This window comes from Cheilinus undulatus, linkage group 1 (assembly GCF_018320785.1).
Source record: "Cheilinus undulatus linkage group 1, ASM1832078v1, whole genome shotgun sequence".
NCBI lineage: Eukaryota > Metazoa > Chordata > Actinopteri > Labriformes > Labridae > Cheilinus > Cheilinus undulatus.
In genome coordinates, this window is record NC_054865.1 from 19,377,782 (window position 1) to 19,393,571 (window position 15,790).

The 15,790-nt window shown below is 37.9% G+C and overlaps 1 protein-coding gene across 5 annotated transcripts in view; it reads left to right on the plus strand.

Annotated features, from left to right (window-relative positions):
- Positions 1 to 15,790, plus strand: part of si:dkey-219c3.2 (transcription initiation factor TFIID subunit 4) — a 152,407-nt gene that overhangs the window by 42,799 nt on the left and 93,818 nt on the right. For all 5 annotated transcript variants that reach the window (XM_041793668.1, XM_041793686.1, XM_041793659.1 and 2 more), the window contains 2 exons: positions 6,257 to 6,332; positions 7,419 to 7,533. In XM_041793668.1, coding sequence (XP_041649602.1) covers positions 6,257 to 6,332; positions 7,419 to 7,533 — 191 coding nt within the window. The remainder of the gene's footprint in view (positions 1 to 6,256; positions 6,333 to 7,418; positions 7,534 to 15,790) is intronic.

Genomic DNA, 15,790 nt, shown 5'->3' on the forward strand with positions numbered 1-15,790 from the left:
TAGGTCAGCCCCGGGTCAATTTTAAAGCAATGTGGCGGCCGCAGTCTATGTCCAGAACATGCCTCTGGTCTCTCTCACTCTTTCTCTTTCTCTCTCTCTCTCCCTCCCTCTCTCCATCTTTCTCTTTCTTGTGCAGGCACACACACACTCACACATATATATAAACACCAACATAAGCTATCACACAAAACATTAGTAAATGATCGCCCCTGGCACAACAACAGTCTGAAACCAGACAGCTAGCTGAATTAGGCTAAAAGAGTCTGCTCTTGCAGCAGCAGTATGAGTAGCATTTCTTATAGTGATATGGAAAATTCTTAAATGCAGATCTTTAATGTTTCTTTTAAGTGCAGTAACTGTTACTTCAAGTCTAAAGATGTAATTTACAGTTCCTTGTATGATCAAACATACTTCACAGAGGTTAATCTTATTATTATCATTTTTTTAAGATTAATTCACTCTAACTGAAAGTACCATGACATAGTTAAGCAATGTTACAGCAGACAGAGTGACATTAGTGTGAATATCCTGTGATCCATCTGTAGGCATGGTGACACAAATATGGAGCTGTACCTGTGCCAGTGTCTCCATAACTTCCATAACTATAACTGGTGACCAACCGTACCATATCTGATGGAGGTCATCTCACTTGCTCTGCACCGTGTCATTTTAGCAATATTCTCTAAGCATAATTCTAGGCTATTTATAGTCTCTGCATGTTTTCTTTCTCATAGTTTGTCCATACACAGCAAACATTGGAGAGTTAAAATCTCAGGGTTAAACAGATGGGAGTTGATTTTAACTCCCAAACTCATTCTGATTTTAAAGGTGTCCAGAGTTGGAGTTATTTCACAGAGTTGATCCATGAGTGTTATTTAGACTCCACCCATGTTTCTCACACTTTGCACATTGTTGGTTGGAGACATAGAAGTGTTGCCCAAAATTTCCCTTTCTAAAGAATTTCTGAAAGATAAGTGTTTAAGTCTCTGTAGTAGGGCTGTCACTTTTTATTCGAAATTCGAACATTCATTCGAACCTGAGGGCGAAAGTTCATATTTGAAATGAAATGAGACATTCGAAGTCAAAATACACCCTCTATCAGTGTATCATGCAGTCTGAAATAGTTTACCATTCAACCCAGCAGAGGGTGCCCTCAGAGAAACTTGTCCGTTGTATGCCCTCTTGACCTGCATGTATTAAGACTAATGCTATTTTACAATGGAGGGCCTTAGCAAGCGGAGCAACGAGCGGACAAATACAACACCAAAATAGCTTAGAAGTGCTGTATGGAAATATTTCGGACTCTAAGAAGTTCGAACATCATGTTTTCATATTCTGAATTCGTTCAAAGTTTTTTTTTTTTAAATAAGTGACAGCCCTACTCTGTAGGCTTATGCTTTTAAATGTTATGTGAAGAAATCATGCAAAAAATTATGTACCTTACAAAGTTTGTGTGTGTTACCAGAGCTAAATGCACAGCAAAAACTTGAGTGCAAAATTCTCAGTGTTAAACATTTCAGCGTTGATTTAAACTCTTAAAGTGTAATTTTAACTCCATTCTGAATAAATTGTCTTCAGTGTTGGAGTTATCTGACAGTGTTGATCCATTCAGTGTTAATCTAACTGTAAGGAGTCAATTGGTCCAAGCGCCCGCCTTTGTGCTGTGTGTTTAGATGTGTTTTAGATCTTTCAAATGTATTTAAATGTTTAGCTGCTTTAAGATGTTGCCTCTTGTACAGTAATCACTGGTGGGAATCCTTTCCTCATGTTTTGCGTGAATTATTGTTTTTGATGTTAAACATTTCTGCACCATGAGTGTAGTTGTCTGCTAAGTTGGTCACTTCCTAACTGTGGGAATGAGAGATCTGCCATACCATAGATGGAGTACTGCAGACTTGTAACTCAGGGTCTGCTGTAACTCTGTGTCTGTCTCACTGCTCTGTGGTTGCCATAATACACCTCAGATTGCTGTAGTAGTTTATTGTGGGGTGGCAATGCATAGAAATTTTGAGTTTTTATTGCTTGGCACTGTGTAAATATTTGAATTAAAGGTAGGTCAGATTTACACCCAATGTCAATGGAAATAACACAAAATGTAAAAAGTACTCTTTAATATGTAAAAAACCAACACTGTGAGTGTTAGAAATGAACACTTAGGAGATAAAAAAAACTAATTTCTAAAGATTTACTTGTTATGCTAACTCCATGTTGCAAGTTTAAATGGTAACTCTCACACAGTGTTAAATATGTAACTATTACACGAGTTAATATAACTCCAGAAAGAGTGGAGCTATATAAACCCTGAAAAGGAGTTAAAGTTAACTCTGTGAGAGATGATTCAACCCTAGACTTTTTGCTGTAAAGTGTGCCACGCAAAGGTGTTACAGAACTCAAACAGAGATATCTTCCCAGCATCTCAACAAAAAATAAACCTGCATGTAGGGACATTTGCTTGTGCGTATATCTTGCAGTATTGCCTGTTAATATCAGTATTACTAGTAATGTGATCTGTTTCAAAATGACAAAGATGTCTGACTTTGATACAGACATGAAGATTATTGCTCTGCAGTTTAAAAATAGGAAAATTCAGTTTCTGTTGTTATATTTGAAATTGTTTTCAGTTACACAAAGGAAACATAGGCTCTTTTCAAAAAGTCAAAAAAGAGAAACACTCCCTAAGTCCTTTCCTATCCACTTTGCCTAAATTGCATTAATTCAATCACTTTGTTTTATTCTCTGCCCATTCATTCTATCTTTGATTCTCTCTTGTTTTTTGTGAACTATTTAGGTCTACTCTGGTTCTGTCTTATGATGACAAATATAGCTAATGATCACAATATGTTAATATGCTAACTTCAAGGTCATCCAAACATCAGAAATAATGCTTTGAAATGGTAGTGATCTATCAACTCTGACCGTAAAATTTCAAAATAACAAAACAAATGCAATTTGAATAATTTGTGCATTCGCTCACCGGATGAATTTAATGTTTGTAAAAAAAACCCCAAAAAAGTAAAAAAAAAGAATTGTAAGTGGGATCATAGCCTATAGTTGTCATGTCTGTAATATTCTTCTGCTTATCTTATTTCCTCCCATTTATCACTAATTCATCAGTTTGAAAATAAAAATAATTGTTTTGTTCAGTGCAGCTAACATTACAATCATATCGACCACCTCTTTTGATAAATGTTCAACAGGCGTGCCACTTTAAATGACATTGATGCAAATAATTGTGGGTCGTCTTTCCTTCTCTCCTTTGGTAAAGGATGGTCCCTTTTTCCTCTGCTAAAAGAGGTTATTAAAGAATCAATGAAACTCCTTTATTATTTAGAGCAGTGGTTCTCAACTGGTCGAGCCCCAGAACGCACTGTCAACTCTTCAATGAGAAATTGAACTAATCAACTAATCTGATTTATTTAATAAAAAATAGTAAAGTTTGGACCTCCTACAGTAGAAAGCATATCAACAATCAAAGAGAGGACATAAGAGAGAGCATGTTTTAAAAGAGTTGCACACTTTTTAGCGCAGCTTTTGTAACCTGGAAAACATTTGTGACCCACTAAAAAGGCTCTCCACAACCCACTTTTGGATCTCGACCCACCAGTTGAGAACATCTGATTTCAAGGATATGAAAAGCTCTTATCATGGCCGGTAGTGGCCATCAGTATAGAAATTAAAAAGAACTGGGGAAAGCATCCCCCTTGTCTAACACCATTAGTTTCACCAAAGGGGGATGACACCCTATGACCCCACTTTACTTGCATTGCCTGGTGGGCATACCAGTACACCGAGATTCTCACAACACGCTTGAGCACTCCTCTTTTGGCCATTTAACAAACAGTCTTTCTGTGATTATCTCAAGAAAAAGCTGTGATGTATCATTCTCATGCATGTCTGTGCCATGGTTTTCTTTAGACCCAGACTGGTTGTCTGAAGAATTTATGAACTCTATGAGTATAGCTGCATAACAGCTTGATTTTACTACACAAATACTACCACAGTTGTGATGTACATGATGCACAATTAACCCTTTAAATCCTAGCGGTTTCCCAACGACGCGCTGCTGAAGCACACTTTGCATGACCATAATTGCATGACTGTTTGTGTTATCGGAAAAATTCAAACAGTTCCTGAAAGCTGAGAAACTGTGCTTCAAAGCCAGCATGTGGTTATTATTGTAATTTCCCCTTGTCTCACTAAGATTCTAGCATAAAGTTCCCCCGCTTTTTGTATTTTTTCATTTTAAACTGTTAAAACACTCTTAACATGCAGTAAAATGTGTTTTATCCATGTTAATTATTTTTCCGTCATCGAGTTATGATTATAAGGGTTTTCTCTGTTTTATGAACTTTTTCGGCCAGGGGCTCCTTGTTTTAGCTGTCTACAGTCTCATCTACAAACCGGAAGTCCCAACATGCAGTAAAACGTGAATAACTGCCATATATTAAAAGTTCTAAGTATTGTGGAAATATAGGCTAAAGCACGTACTCACAGGACATTTTCTGGGCCTTTTATGGTTAAAATAAGAAAAGAGTCCAGAAACTCAGGTTTTAAAGCATTAAAACAAATGCATCACTATTTATACTGAAACTTGCTGGCCCTTTCTCTCCCCTCGGGGAAAATGATAAAAGGTGAATACTGAAGAAAATTCTAGGGCATCTCAAAACATAGGAGTTTAATACTTTTCAGGCAATGTGTATAAATGCGTACATATACTGTATAGTCTAATTACACAATAATCATCTTCATATTTCTTTATCAAAATCATGTTCCTCAATTATTCAGTCAATATCACAGGCCAACAAATCAACTATAAATAGCTGTGCCCTAATAAACATGTATGCAACAGTTATTGATCATCACCCTTGGCTACTACATCCATGTGTGAACTTATTGTGCTCTAACATGTTTTGCATTGTTACAGTTTGCATAATTCACATCAGTGTGGCCTTGACACACAAACATTATAAAGTATTAATATGGATCAAAAGCAGGTCACAAAAGAGATGACTGGCAGTGACCTACATTAACAAATGTAGTTTTTCTTAGGCTGATGATACAAATCTGCAAATCTCTAAGTAATCCAAATGATTACTACTTTACACAAAGTGAATAGGTTGTTGTTACAGCTAATGCTGTATGCAAATGAGTTGCTAATGAGCTTCCAGCTGCAGCATGCTTTTTGGAATAAGCTAGCAATAAGAATACATCTTGTATGTAAAAAATGTAAGATGTCATTAAAGATAAACTGTAGATTATATGTTTTAAAGAGCTTGTAATATCGTTGGATATTTAATCACTTTAATAATTGATGTTTAAAAGTAAAAGAATTGGTTTTAAAAGACTGAACAGTGAGTTCAGTGTCCATGTCTTCCCTGTTACCCTCTAATTCTCAAACTTTCTACCTGACTTTTCTTTCCCTCTTAACTGTGTCGCCGCCTGGCCAGAGGTGCTAGCTATCTCTGCCTTTGCTGAATGTATTTTTTTTTCTTCCCTCCCACTCTCACAGGCCCCTGCAGTGGATCTCTGGGAAAAATGGCCTCTGTCTTTTTTCAGGAGCTTGAACAGTAATATAGCATGTGTCAGGGAATGGAAAACAAGGCTAAAAAATATGCAGCAAGAAGCAAACTGGTAGGAATGGATGGCTGAGCCCGAGGCCAGGCCTGTGGCCGCTACCAAGGAAGGAAGTGACTCTAATAGCCCAGCACAGCCCCAACCCCCCCTACCCCCTGCTCCTTGTTCTTCTACTACTGCTGCTTTTGCTTCTTCTAAACTACTTTTTCTCAGCGTTCCTGACTTCTTATTTCCCTTGTCTATCTGGAAATGCAAGCGAATGTAGGTCATGTACAGTGACAGCATCCAACCTACTGGTGCATTTAAATTGATCTCCTCATTTTTAGTACAGTGTGTAGGAAAAGCTGTTTATTTAAAATCCATCATCTCTGCTCTGCATCTTTCCTGCAATACTACTGCGGACCTTTTTAATATGATACAGCCGAATAGCAATCAGTACACAAAAACTTTAGTGGCTCTCGGCCTGCTTTTATACGGATCATTTCTTGCAACAAACTTAGTCTGAAAGGGGAGCGAAAGTAGTTTTTCCCCCGAGCAATTTCTCCTGGGGATGGTGTTAAAGTTGAGAAATGGTTCAGCAGGCATGCAGTTTTGTACTTTTTAATCTCCCCTCTCGCTTGTTTTATTTTTTGCAGTACTACAGTGAAGTACATTACATTGTTTCTATTTTTTGCTTTTTCAGGGTATAAAGACAGCAGGCACTGTTGGGGGCCAGGTTCGGATGCCTGTTGTGATCACACAGTCTGTCAGAGCACAAGGTAAGACATCAACAGGCCTTCTCCAACAACTATTGGATCTCCAGGTATTACATTTTCATTTAAGGCCTTCAGAAGAAGTAGTTTAACATTTTTAAAAGACCATAGAAACAAAAAGAGGTCTGCTTTTAGTTTCATCTTTGATGATGAAGTCCTCTGATACACTCTTGTTTTCTGTGTCTGGCCTTCAATTTTTACGCCCCCCCTCCTGTAGGGCTCATGCTCGAACAAGATGTTTCAGAATTTTCCAACTCAGCCTGACCTCCTGGTTAAGTAAAAAGCCAATGAAATAGGTTAAACAAAGATAGCCATTAGTGAAACTCTTGGTGTTCTCTCAGTAGGCTGCAAGATGTGTAAACAGGCAGGAGCCACAGAGAAAACAGGTGTTTTTTTCCTGTCTGGTTATAAAGCCTTCTCAAACATTTGTGCTGCTGCTTACTCACACTGATTCACAAACACTCTTCCCACAGAAGCCCACAAATATCGCCCCAACACCAACCGGGCATAACGCTCCCCTAAGAGAGCTGTGTGCTCTCAGGTGGTGTGTAATGTGTGTATGTGTTTGTACCTGTTTTTGCTTGTGCGTGTGTATGACTGTGTGTGTGCCTGCGCGATCTGAGGTGCATACAAATTTGATCTGCCCCTTTCCCTAAGATTGCCTGCAGTGAAAGATCTGTAGGTTGTTTTATGCCCATAAATTGGAATGCGGGGATAGTTCTAAAAATACTTTTCTGTGCCTCTTGGCGAGGAACATGCCTGTTAAAATCAAGTTTAAATTCACTCTGGCAGTCCTTGTGCCTCTCTGGAAAACGTGTCTCGGAGCAGGATGCGATTTAGGAGTGTAAGGAGAGCCAGTGAAGCGCAGTGATATTGACAGAGTGACGCTCTCCGCACCAACCTGGGGAGAGCGACAGTACCACTCCCCCGCTCCCCCATATCCCCCTGTGAGGATGACAGACACTGTAGAAGGTAGTCGTCAGACAGGAGGATATTTGATGCAGATAGAAAGGGACACTTCAATGATAACATTATTCCTTTCCTGATTTGTGAAGTGTTTTCTTCTTTGTGTTTTCCCTCTTTCTTAAACAGGCACATTGGGGAAAGGAGCCATCATCCAAGCAGGCAAAAGTCCCATGGGCTTAGCTGTTCAGATCTCTGGGAATCAGAAAAACAAGCTCAACGACCCTGGAGGAGGCTCTTTCAGGTACACCTCGCCAGGAGACCCCACTTTAGAGAGCCTGGTGTTCCTGGCAGCTGTCACATGGGGGCAGCATTTCACTAAGATGTCTCTGCATGACTACAGGCTACACTCTCAGCTAAGGCTATGAGTGTTCATCCCAGTTGCCTGCCTGGCCACCTGGCCGCCTGCCTGCCCGGCTGGTTGATCGGTGGTCCTTTCTCTCTGTGCCCACGACATACCTCCACCCAATAGATCACCCACACCATCTCCCTCCCTGTGTCAGTGTCACAACCCTTCGTCAGTATTACAAACGAGCTAAACCTTAATTTAGAAATAAGGTAATTGTGTCCAGATGGTTGGAATTTCTGGATGCGGTTCTGAAAATACCTTTCGGTTAAGTCAAACATACGGTATTTAGCCTGCAGCTTAGCTCTCTGTTTCTTTCTGGTCTTTTCTCTGCTTCAGCTGGGCTTTTGTCTCAAACATAAAAGGTTCATCGCCCACATGCTGGCCTTTGTGGTCCATATCTGTGTGAGTCTTTGTGTATTTGTGTTTGTCAGCGTGTGTGCAGCATATACGTGCAAGTGTGTGGATATGTTTGCATGTATGTCTCTGTAGTACTTTTTTGTTTGTTTGTGTTCCTGCTTGGGTGCACATGAACATGTGTGTATATCCTACAAATCTGAGAGTGTTGTTTATGTATGTGTCAAATATGTGCATGTGTGTGTTGACATTGACAGGGGTTAGGATTGCCCTGGTGTGACCGGGGCGGGTGGAAGAAGAGTCTGGGTCACATGGGCCAACGGGTTCATGGTAATGGCTCCCGTCTCCTGAGGGGAAAGGCAGTGCCCGAGGCTCTGATTGATAAACCAATAAATCTTTAGCTGCGTTGGTAATTAAGCTGTCAGGCTCGCTTGTTACTGACGACCTTTTTCTCCCCGCGGTGATCACAGTGGCCTTCCACACACACACCAACTGATTCACGTAAGCCCAATAACGCCCAGCAACACTGTCACGGAATAAGCATGTCACGGACATTTTGTAGCATATTTTGCTTCTATTCAGGTCAGATGTGTCAAATTAGCTATATAATGCTTGGTCCCTGATCTCTACATGTGCCTCTATCCATGTGTTTGTATCAACATGGTTACTAGTGCCTGGAAGCTTTCAGGATCATAAAGAGTTTGTGAAGGCTTTCGTACCTGAGGATATAAACACGTTGTAACGAGCCTGTTGAAACAAGGCAAACCTGCAGGCATCATCGTGTCTTTCCACAACATCCAGAAACCTGCAACACTAATGTCATGACTTAGCCTGTCGACAGTAATGTGCTTCCAGAAAGTAAAAATCATAGTTTTAACCCCAAACAATTAGATTGCATAGTTGTGTCAACTTTTTCACCACAGGTTGAATAAACCTTAGCACATAGGTTCCCAACTTGGGGTCTAGGCACCCCTAAGGGGGTCAAAAGTATATGTGCATACATTCTTTAATAATCATGATGAGAAACATAATAGACAACAGTGTATTAGGGCCACCCAAAATATAAAAAATAAAGAGGATCTGTTAATTTTTTTTTTTTTTTGAAAAAAGAAAACATCAGATTTTTTAAGAAAAAAGAAAGATATTTTTTGCATTATAAAACTGGATATTCTCAGGAAACCAGAGTTTAAAAAGCTGAAATTCATGAGGAAAAACTCAATTTAAGTTTAAAAGTTTATACATTTTAACATTATACACTCAAAAACTCAAGTTTTTAATCTTAGTAGAGTTGTAAACTTACAAGAAACCAAACTGAAAATGGCAGCTGGATAGCCGCTGCTTAGAGAAATGTCTCTTCTTAGTCCAGATGATAATGATAATGTGATGATCTCCATTATTTTCTTACTGTTCAGTATCAGTAATAAGTATAATTTGATTAGGCTCTCAACTGCAAAATGGCCTCATCTGATATATTTTTTTACACACAACTGGTTATTTTTTGACTTTTTAAGCCCAACAATCCAAAGTTTTAGTTCACATAAATATGCAACATTTAAAGTAGAAAAAATCTTTTTTTATGGTAAATTTAAAACTCTTCTCTTTGTTATTCTGTCTTTTAAAAGGGCCCCTATACAAAATATATAAATCCTCTGGCGAGAACCTGTAGGCCCAATATGTAGGAATTTTGTCAATGAAATCAATTAAAATTGATGTTTGATTTTTATCAAGTGGGCCCTTGGAGGGCTAAGCTGTTCTTAGATTTGAGAAGGGACCACCCTAAGGAGAAAAGGTTGTTAACCAATTCTTGGCATACCCAGGTTTATATTCTACATATGACATAGTTATCTCATCACTTCTTTAGCAAGTCACAATTAATCTCCCCTTTTGATGCATTTTCAAATTACACTAGTTTGCCATCAAAACTGTTTTTGTTTGTCATAAATTAAGGTAATTGACTTCCTGTTCTGATACAGGACTGCTTTTTAAAAAACAGAAAATAAGGATGTTTGGGTAGATTGAAGAATATGACCTGAACTTAATACTGCAAGTTCAACTGCGGAAATTCTGAGATGCTAGCCGTATACATCACCCTGAATGCCTCCTGAACTCGGGAGTTTCATCTCGGACACTCAGAGCATCTTCAGTACCCCAGGTCAACAACTTGTAACTGGAACTTGGTCAGTCCCAGTCCAGACATCCAATTTCCAGGGTGAAATTAACACAGCGAAAAAGGTCCGGACATGTGGAGCTCCCATTTCAGGCTTTAGTCTAAAGAAGAGCTTGTTGGCTTGAAATGTCACTTGGTTCCTAATAAATGCTTAAAAGGGTGCTCCTTGGTGTGCAGACCTTTTTGGATCCAGCACCCAGTTTACTGTTGTGCATATCTTATTTTATTTTTTTCTAAATGTAACACAGCATTGACACAGAAATGGGAACTTTTTGATTGAAAAAAGGAAATATGGGAACAGAGAAAGGAGAATGTTGTGTAACACAAGGTATAAATGACTGAGCTGTTTGTGAGTTATGGTTAAGGTTAAGTGAAAATAGACATTAAGGAGCAGTGGTGAACTTGTTTTATGTCACTGTGGCCACAGGAAGGGACAATAATGCATGTCATTAATAAATGCAATTAAAGAAAAATGCTGACAGTCCTATTTAAAAATTAAACATGTAGCTGTAAAGAAGAGAATTGATTTAAACTAGTTCATAAAATGTTAAGTGGGGTGATAACAGGGATAAGCATAATTAGAAGTAGTTTAGTGACTACTGTCATAGTGCTCTACTACGCTATAAACCTACACAGTGGACAGATGACATCTTGTATAGGTTGTTTTTCTGGGAGGTATGAAGTGATTCCTGCATAGAAAAAGGCCAAAAAAAGGTTTAGAAAACCCTCAGAGAAACGGCAGCAGATAAGAATCAAAAACATCTAAGTTTAGTATAAAAAACCTGCACTTGTCCATTTTCCCTCAGTTGATGTCCATCTCACCAATCTTTAGCCTGCTTGATGTGGCAGAAAACCTCTCTTTTAAGAGATCCAGATCATGTAGCTCAACTCAATCAAGCTGGATATTTGGCTACCAAATGGCTCTTCATTTGGTACCATTTTAGCTTTTTCAAATATGGATTGAACAACGGCAAAGGATGGAGGAAAGGAAACTGACACTCAAATGCGGCTAGCATAAAAGAGTCATTTTGTGGCACAAGCTTGTTTGTGCAATGACTCTCCGTCACTTGGTTGCTTGCCCCGCAGGGTTTATATGGCTGTTAGATACCACATCACTGTTTAGATTAAAAGTATGTTTGTGAAAAAATTTGTACTTAATGTATGTAAACATTTTCTGATGATAATAGCAGCATACAGTTCTAACTTTCCTCTGTTCCATTCATTCCTAATGGCTGTCCCTCATTGCCTGACCCCCAGTGGACATTAGGATCACATGACTGCAAACAACCTATGGGGTAGACGGATTATCAGCCTGGACAATTATTGATGCTGATATTTTTGTATTTGGTAGATAATCCATATTGCCATTTTATTTCACCCATAATCTATAAAATTAGTTTATCAATATGCTACCCCCGTGACCCCGAACGGGATAAGCGGTATAGAAAATGGATGGATGGATGGAATATGCTACCCCACTCCAAGGGTCTCTTCCCCTTTATCTTTGTTTTCACTCTCTGCAGTCTATCTAACCTAATGCTTTGCCCACAACATAATCTGACTGACTTGATGTCACACAACTACCAGCCAAACAACACTGAGACCTGGGTGTCACTGACACAGGAAGTGTATGGCATCACTCCCTGTTTCTTGCTGCTGCTGTCTTGCTCTGTGCTGTTTCTCATGTTGACAGAGTTAGCTCTAAATCGTTTGCTTTCCTTGATTTTTTTAATATGCCGTTTTACTTTTATCTCATTAAGTACAATTTGTTTGTCATAACAAATGCATATTGATTTAAAATTTTGGTTTTCGGTCTCATGCACTGCTAATTATCGGTGTCTGTCTCGGCCCTGATAAACCAATATTGGTCTTTTATTTTGGCAGTATTTTGATCTTAAAAGTAGAGATCAAGCTATATGTAGGTTGTGTCAGTTTTAACTGGTGTATCGATGTGAGAAAAGGCCAAGGTTGGCTGGGTTCTACTGGAGATGCTGTTATTCCTTGTTGAGCTGATTTATGTATATACAGTGCTTAACAAATGTATTAGACCACCTGTCATATTTGTCTCAAAGACCATCCAGCATCATGAAGTGCTTTAATTCGGACTCTTTCATTTTCAGTGAGTCAGAAATGAATCAAGCATAACATTCAACCACTAAAACTAATTTTTCTGTTCAGGAATGCAAGTAAATAACTATAATTTGACATACTAATCAAGAAATATTAATGTGCTTTGCTATTTTTTTTTATTTTTTATTGTAAATCAGTAAATTTGAAAATTCATGGATAACAACAATAGTTATATTTAAGCATTAAAAATATCATTTGGGTTAAAGAGCTTCTACATATTGGTGTGTTAACCATTGCAGAAACATGAAACATGATTTAGGTAATTACCAATGCTGTTAATTTAGGGCAGCCTTGGCATAAACCTTACTTTGGTTAGGGTTAGAGTGGTCTAATAAATTTGTTAAGCACTGTATTTCAGAGTCGTCTTAACTTTACTCTAGCCAGTTATTCTAAATTTACATTTATGTTTAATCAGTCATGAAACAGGCACCTAGGAACTTCCTGAGAATGTACCAGTGCACCAAAATAAACACTAATCTTAACCAGAGTTGATATATAAAACCAAAACAGAAAGGATCATACAAAAGGCAAAAAAGCAAACACTGAGTAGTTTTGACCAGGTCAGTCAGCATCCACTCAGCCCTTTACTCTGCACCGTACTGATTGTATTTGGGGTCTGATGTGTTCATGGCTGTCACTCTGAGCCTCTGGTCCCAGCAGACCAGCTGTAGCACAAACACACATACACACTGCAGGGCTTGTGGGGTTTCCAATGCAGCTACAGCCTTCTGTGTAAGTGCTTGTGTTGTTGTGTGTGTGTCTGTGTGTTTGTGTTTAGTTTACAGTACAGAGTGAAAGCAGCTGTCTCCATGCCCCCCCCTCTACCCCTCCTCAGCTCTCTCTGTAAACACTCGACATCCGCTGTAATCACAGGCGAGCCAGTCGAGGCCCTCAGCCCTCTGCCAACCTTCGAGCTCAGCCCCAGCCCCTTAAAGCCAGACCTGCCCTACATGCTGGACACATATCTGTCCACACAAATACACAAACACTTGAGTAGCTGATTAGAAAAGACTCGCAATGCAAAAGCAAATCAAGGAACAAAACTGCTCACTAATCACTGATGCTGATTATAAAGTCCAGAAGCCATTTTTCCATCATCTACTAGTAAAGTGAGTTCACTCTGACTTTGTGGTTGCATCATTTGCTGCTCTGTAAATTGATATTCCATGAAGAATAGGCCTGACAAATACTTATGACTCAATTTGTACTTAAAAGTGACCCCCCTAAAAATGTATGCAGTGACTAAAGTTCTGCTTAAAGATTATGTTGCCAAATTTTTCTGTGGTGTGAGGTGTGTAGAGAGTGATCAAAGCTGCTATATATCATAAATATTAAATAATCTATTTCTGATCTAATAGCCCGTTGTCCTGTCACAGACAGCCAAGCATGAACTCAGTGATTGTCATATGGAGTCAAATGATAGCCAGTTGAGAAGAGAGCTGACTGAAGAAGGAAGCGCAAACACCGCAGTAAATCAATTGTCACTCACCTCCATCTCACGCTGTGACAGCCAGTGACCATGCAATCTTCACTACTACACCCTCAATAATACTTTCTCTAAATAAATTTTTACTAAGAAGTAAATACTTAAACCAATGTTTTCTGTCCAAGAGTACAATAGTTTTTACATTTTTATCAGTTTTTGTTTTGATTTGGTTTCCACTATTTGTCTTTTGTTTCAGTTTAGTTTTGATTCAGCTGGTTTGTTGGTTTAGTTTATTTTTGTTTTGTGAAAATACTTCCTTTTAAGTATGTTTTTATAATTTTAATGTTAGATTTAGTTTTTTTCATTCATTTAGGATACTTGTCAGAGGTGAGACCAAACAGGGTCAGTAAAAGAAAAAGTCAAATCCATTCAAATATTCTAATTTTTCTAAGTAAATAAGTAGGGTTGAGCAACCCTACATATTTACTCTAATGATAGAGGTTAAAGCCAGTACAAATATTGGAGATATGTAGTAGGAAGTAGGTCTGAACAATATGGGAAAATGATCTATTTGATTTTGTCCTCCCACTATTGAGATTGCAATTTAATGCAATAATGTTTTTTTCAGTTCCTTATTTTATGTATTTCTCAACAAACAAGCAATACACTGTTTCATAAGATAAACACAATTCTTGGTAGCTTAAACTAAGGCTGAACAGAAAAAATATCTGACTGCGATTATTTTGACTTATTGCAATTTCTATATGAATTGTTGTACTGAAAGGAATGATGATTTTAACAAGACAAGTATATAAAAAAATACAAGGAAAGTCATTTTTTTGGCAAACTCTTCTAGAAAAAAATGATACTTCAATGTTTGCATGATGTGTAGAGCAAAAAATCTCTGCCCCAACAAATATATTAAACTGGTATTTTTAAAGACAAACAGGTTAAAGAAATGTTGCACATGCTGGACTTGAAAATTGCAGTGGGCCATATTGTGGTTTAATCTTAATTTTGATGAAATGCCAAGCCCTTGTAGGAAGTGTGAACACATTGTGTGCATGCAAGCTTAATGTATACGAGTCCATAAGTCACTGTCTTTATGTCCTTATGTCAAAAAGTTTAAAATTATTGAAAAAAAGCCAGTTTTCAACTTCACCTATGATCAAGCTCATCCAAAATGTAAATCATTATGCCTAAAATAAAAGGATGTGTCAGTCAGCATGTTTTGTCAAAGACTAAAACTAAGAATATTTTGTTTAGAATTTTGTTTTATTTTAGTTATTTTTGGAAGCACACAGGGCTGTCTTGGTAAGTTTTTAGTAAAGTCTTCATTTTAGTTTTAGTTGACTGAAAGGACTTTTACATTTTAGTTATTTCTTTAGTTTTAGTTAACTAAGATAACCTTGTTTCTGCCCATCATATGTCATATTTGTTTTCTCTAAAATACTGTTTGTCCATGAGCTATTTTGTGAAATTTCAAGTTTTTAGAGTCAGGACTTCTGTTGTTCATGAAGTAATCTGCCAGGTGTGGGGGGTGTGCTGTTTTTACCGATGCATGGAATTATTGGCTTGATATCGGTATTGGCAGAGATCAAAATTTCTGCTGATATTTACATCCAATATTTTGGCTTTGAATATCAGCATATATTGACCCTAAATTTTGGACATATATACTAACAAATAAGTGGAGTTTTAAGCTGGACCAACAAACCTATTCATCCTCATTCTTTAAACTTTAAAGTGTGTTTTAAGGTCTAAAGTTTGTTTTTTCCTTCATTCTCAGACCTTAAAGTGTTTAAAGGACTGAAACTTTAGGTCTGAAAAACACATTTAAATATAAGAATCAGTATTGGTATCAGCTAAAATGAATCTGTAAATAAATAATTTAAGTATAATATAAGATATCGGCAAAAAAGAATATCCTGCATCCCTACTATTTTTGTTAAATCCTTGTTCCCCACAGAAAATAGGGACAGAACTGTTTAATCTACAGTTACTTGTCTTCATATAAATCTGTCGGATTAAAAAAATCTTTAGTATGGCCTGGCCTTTCAAGATACTGCAGTCTT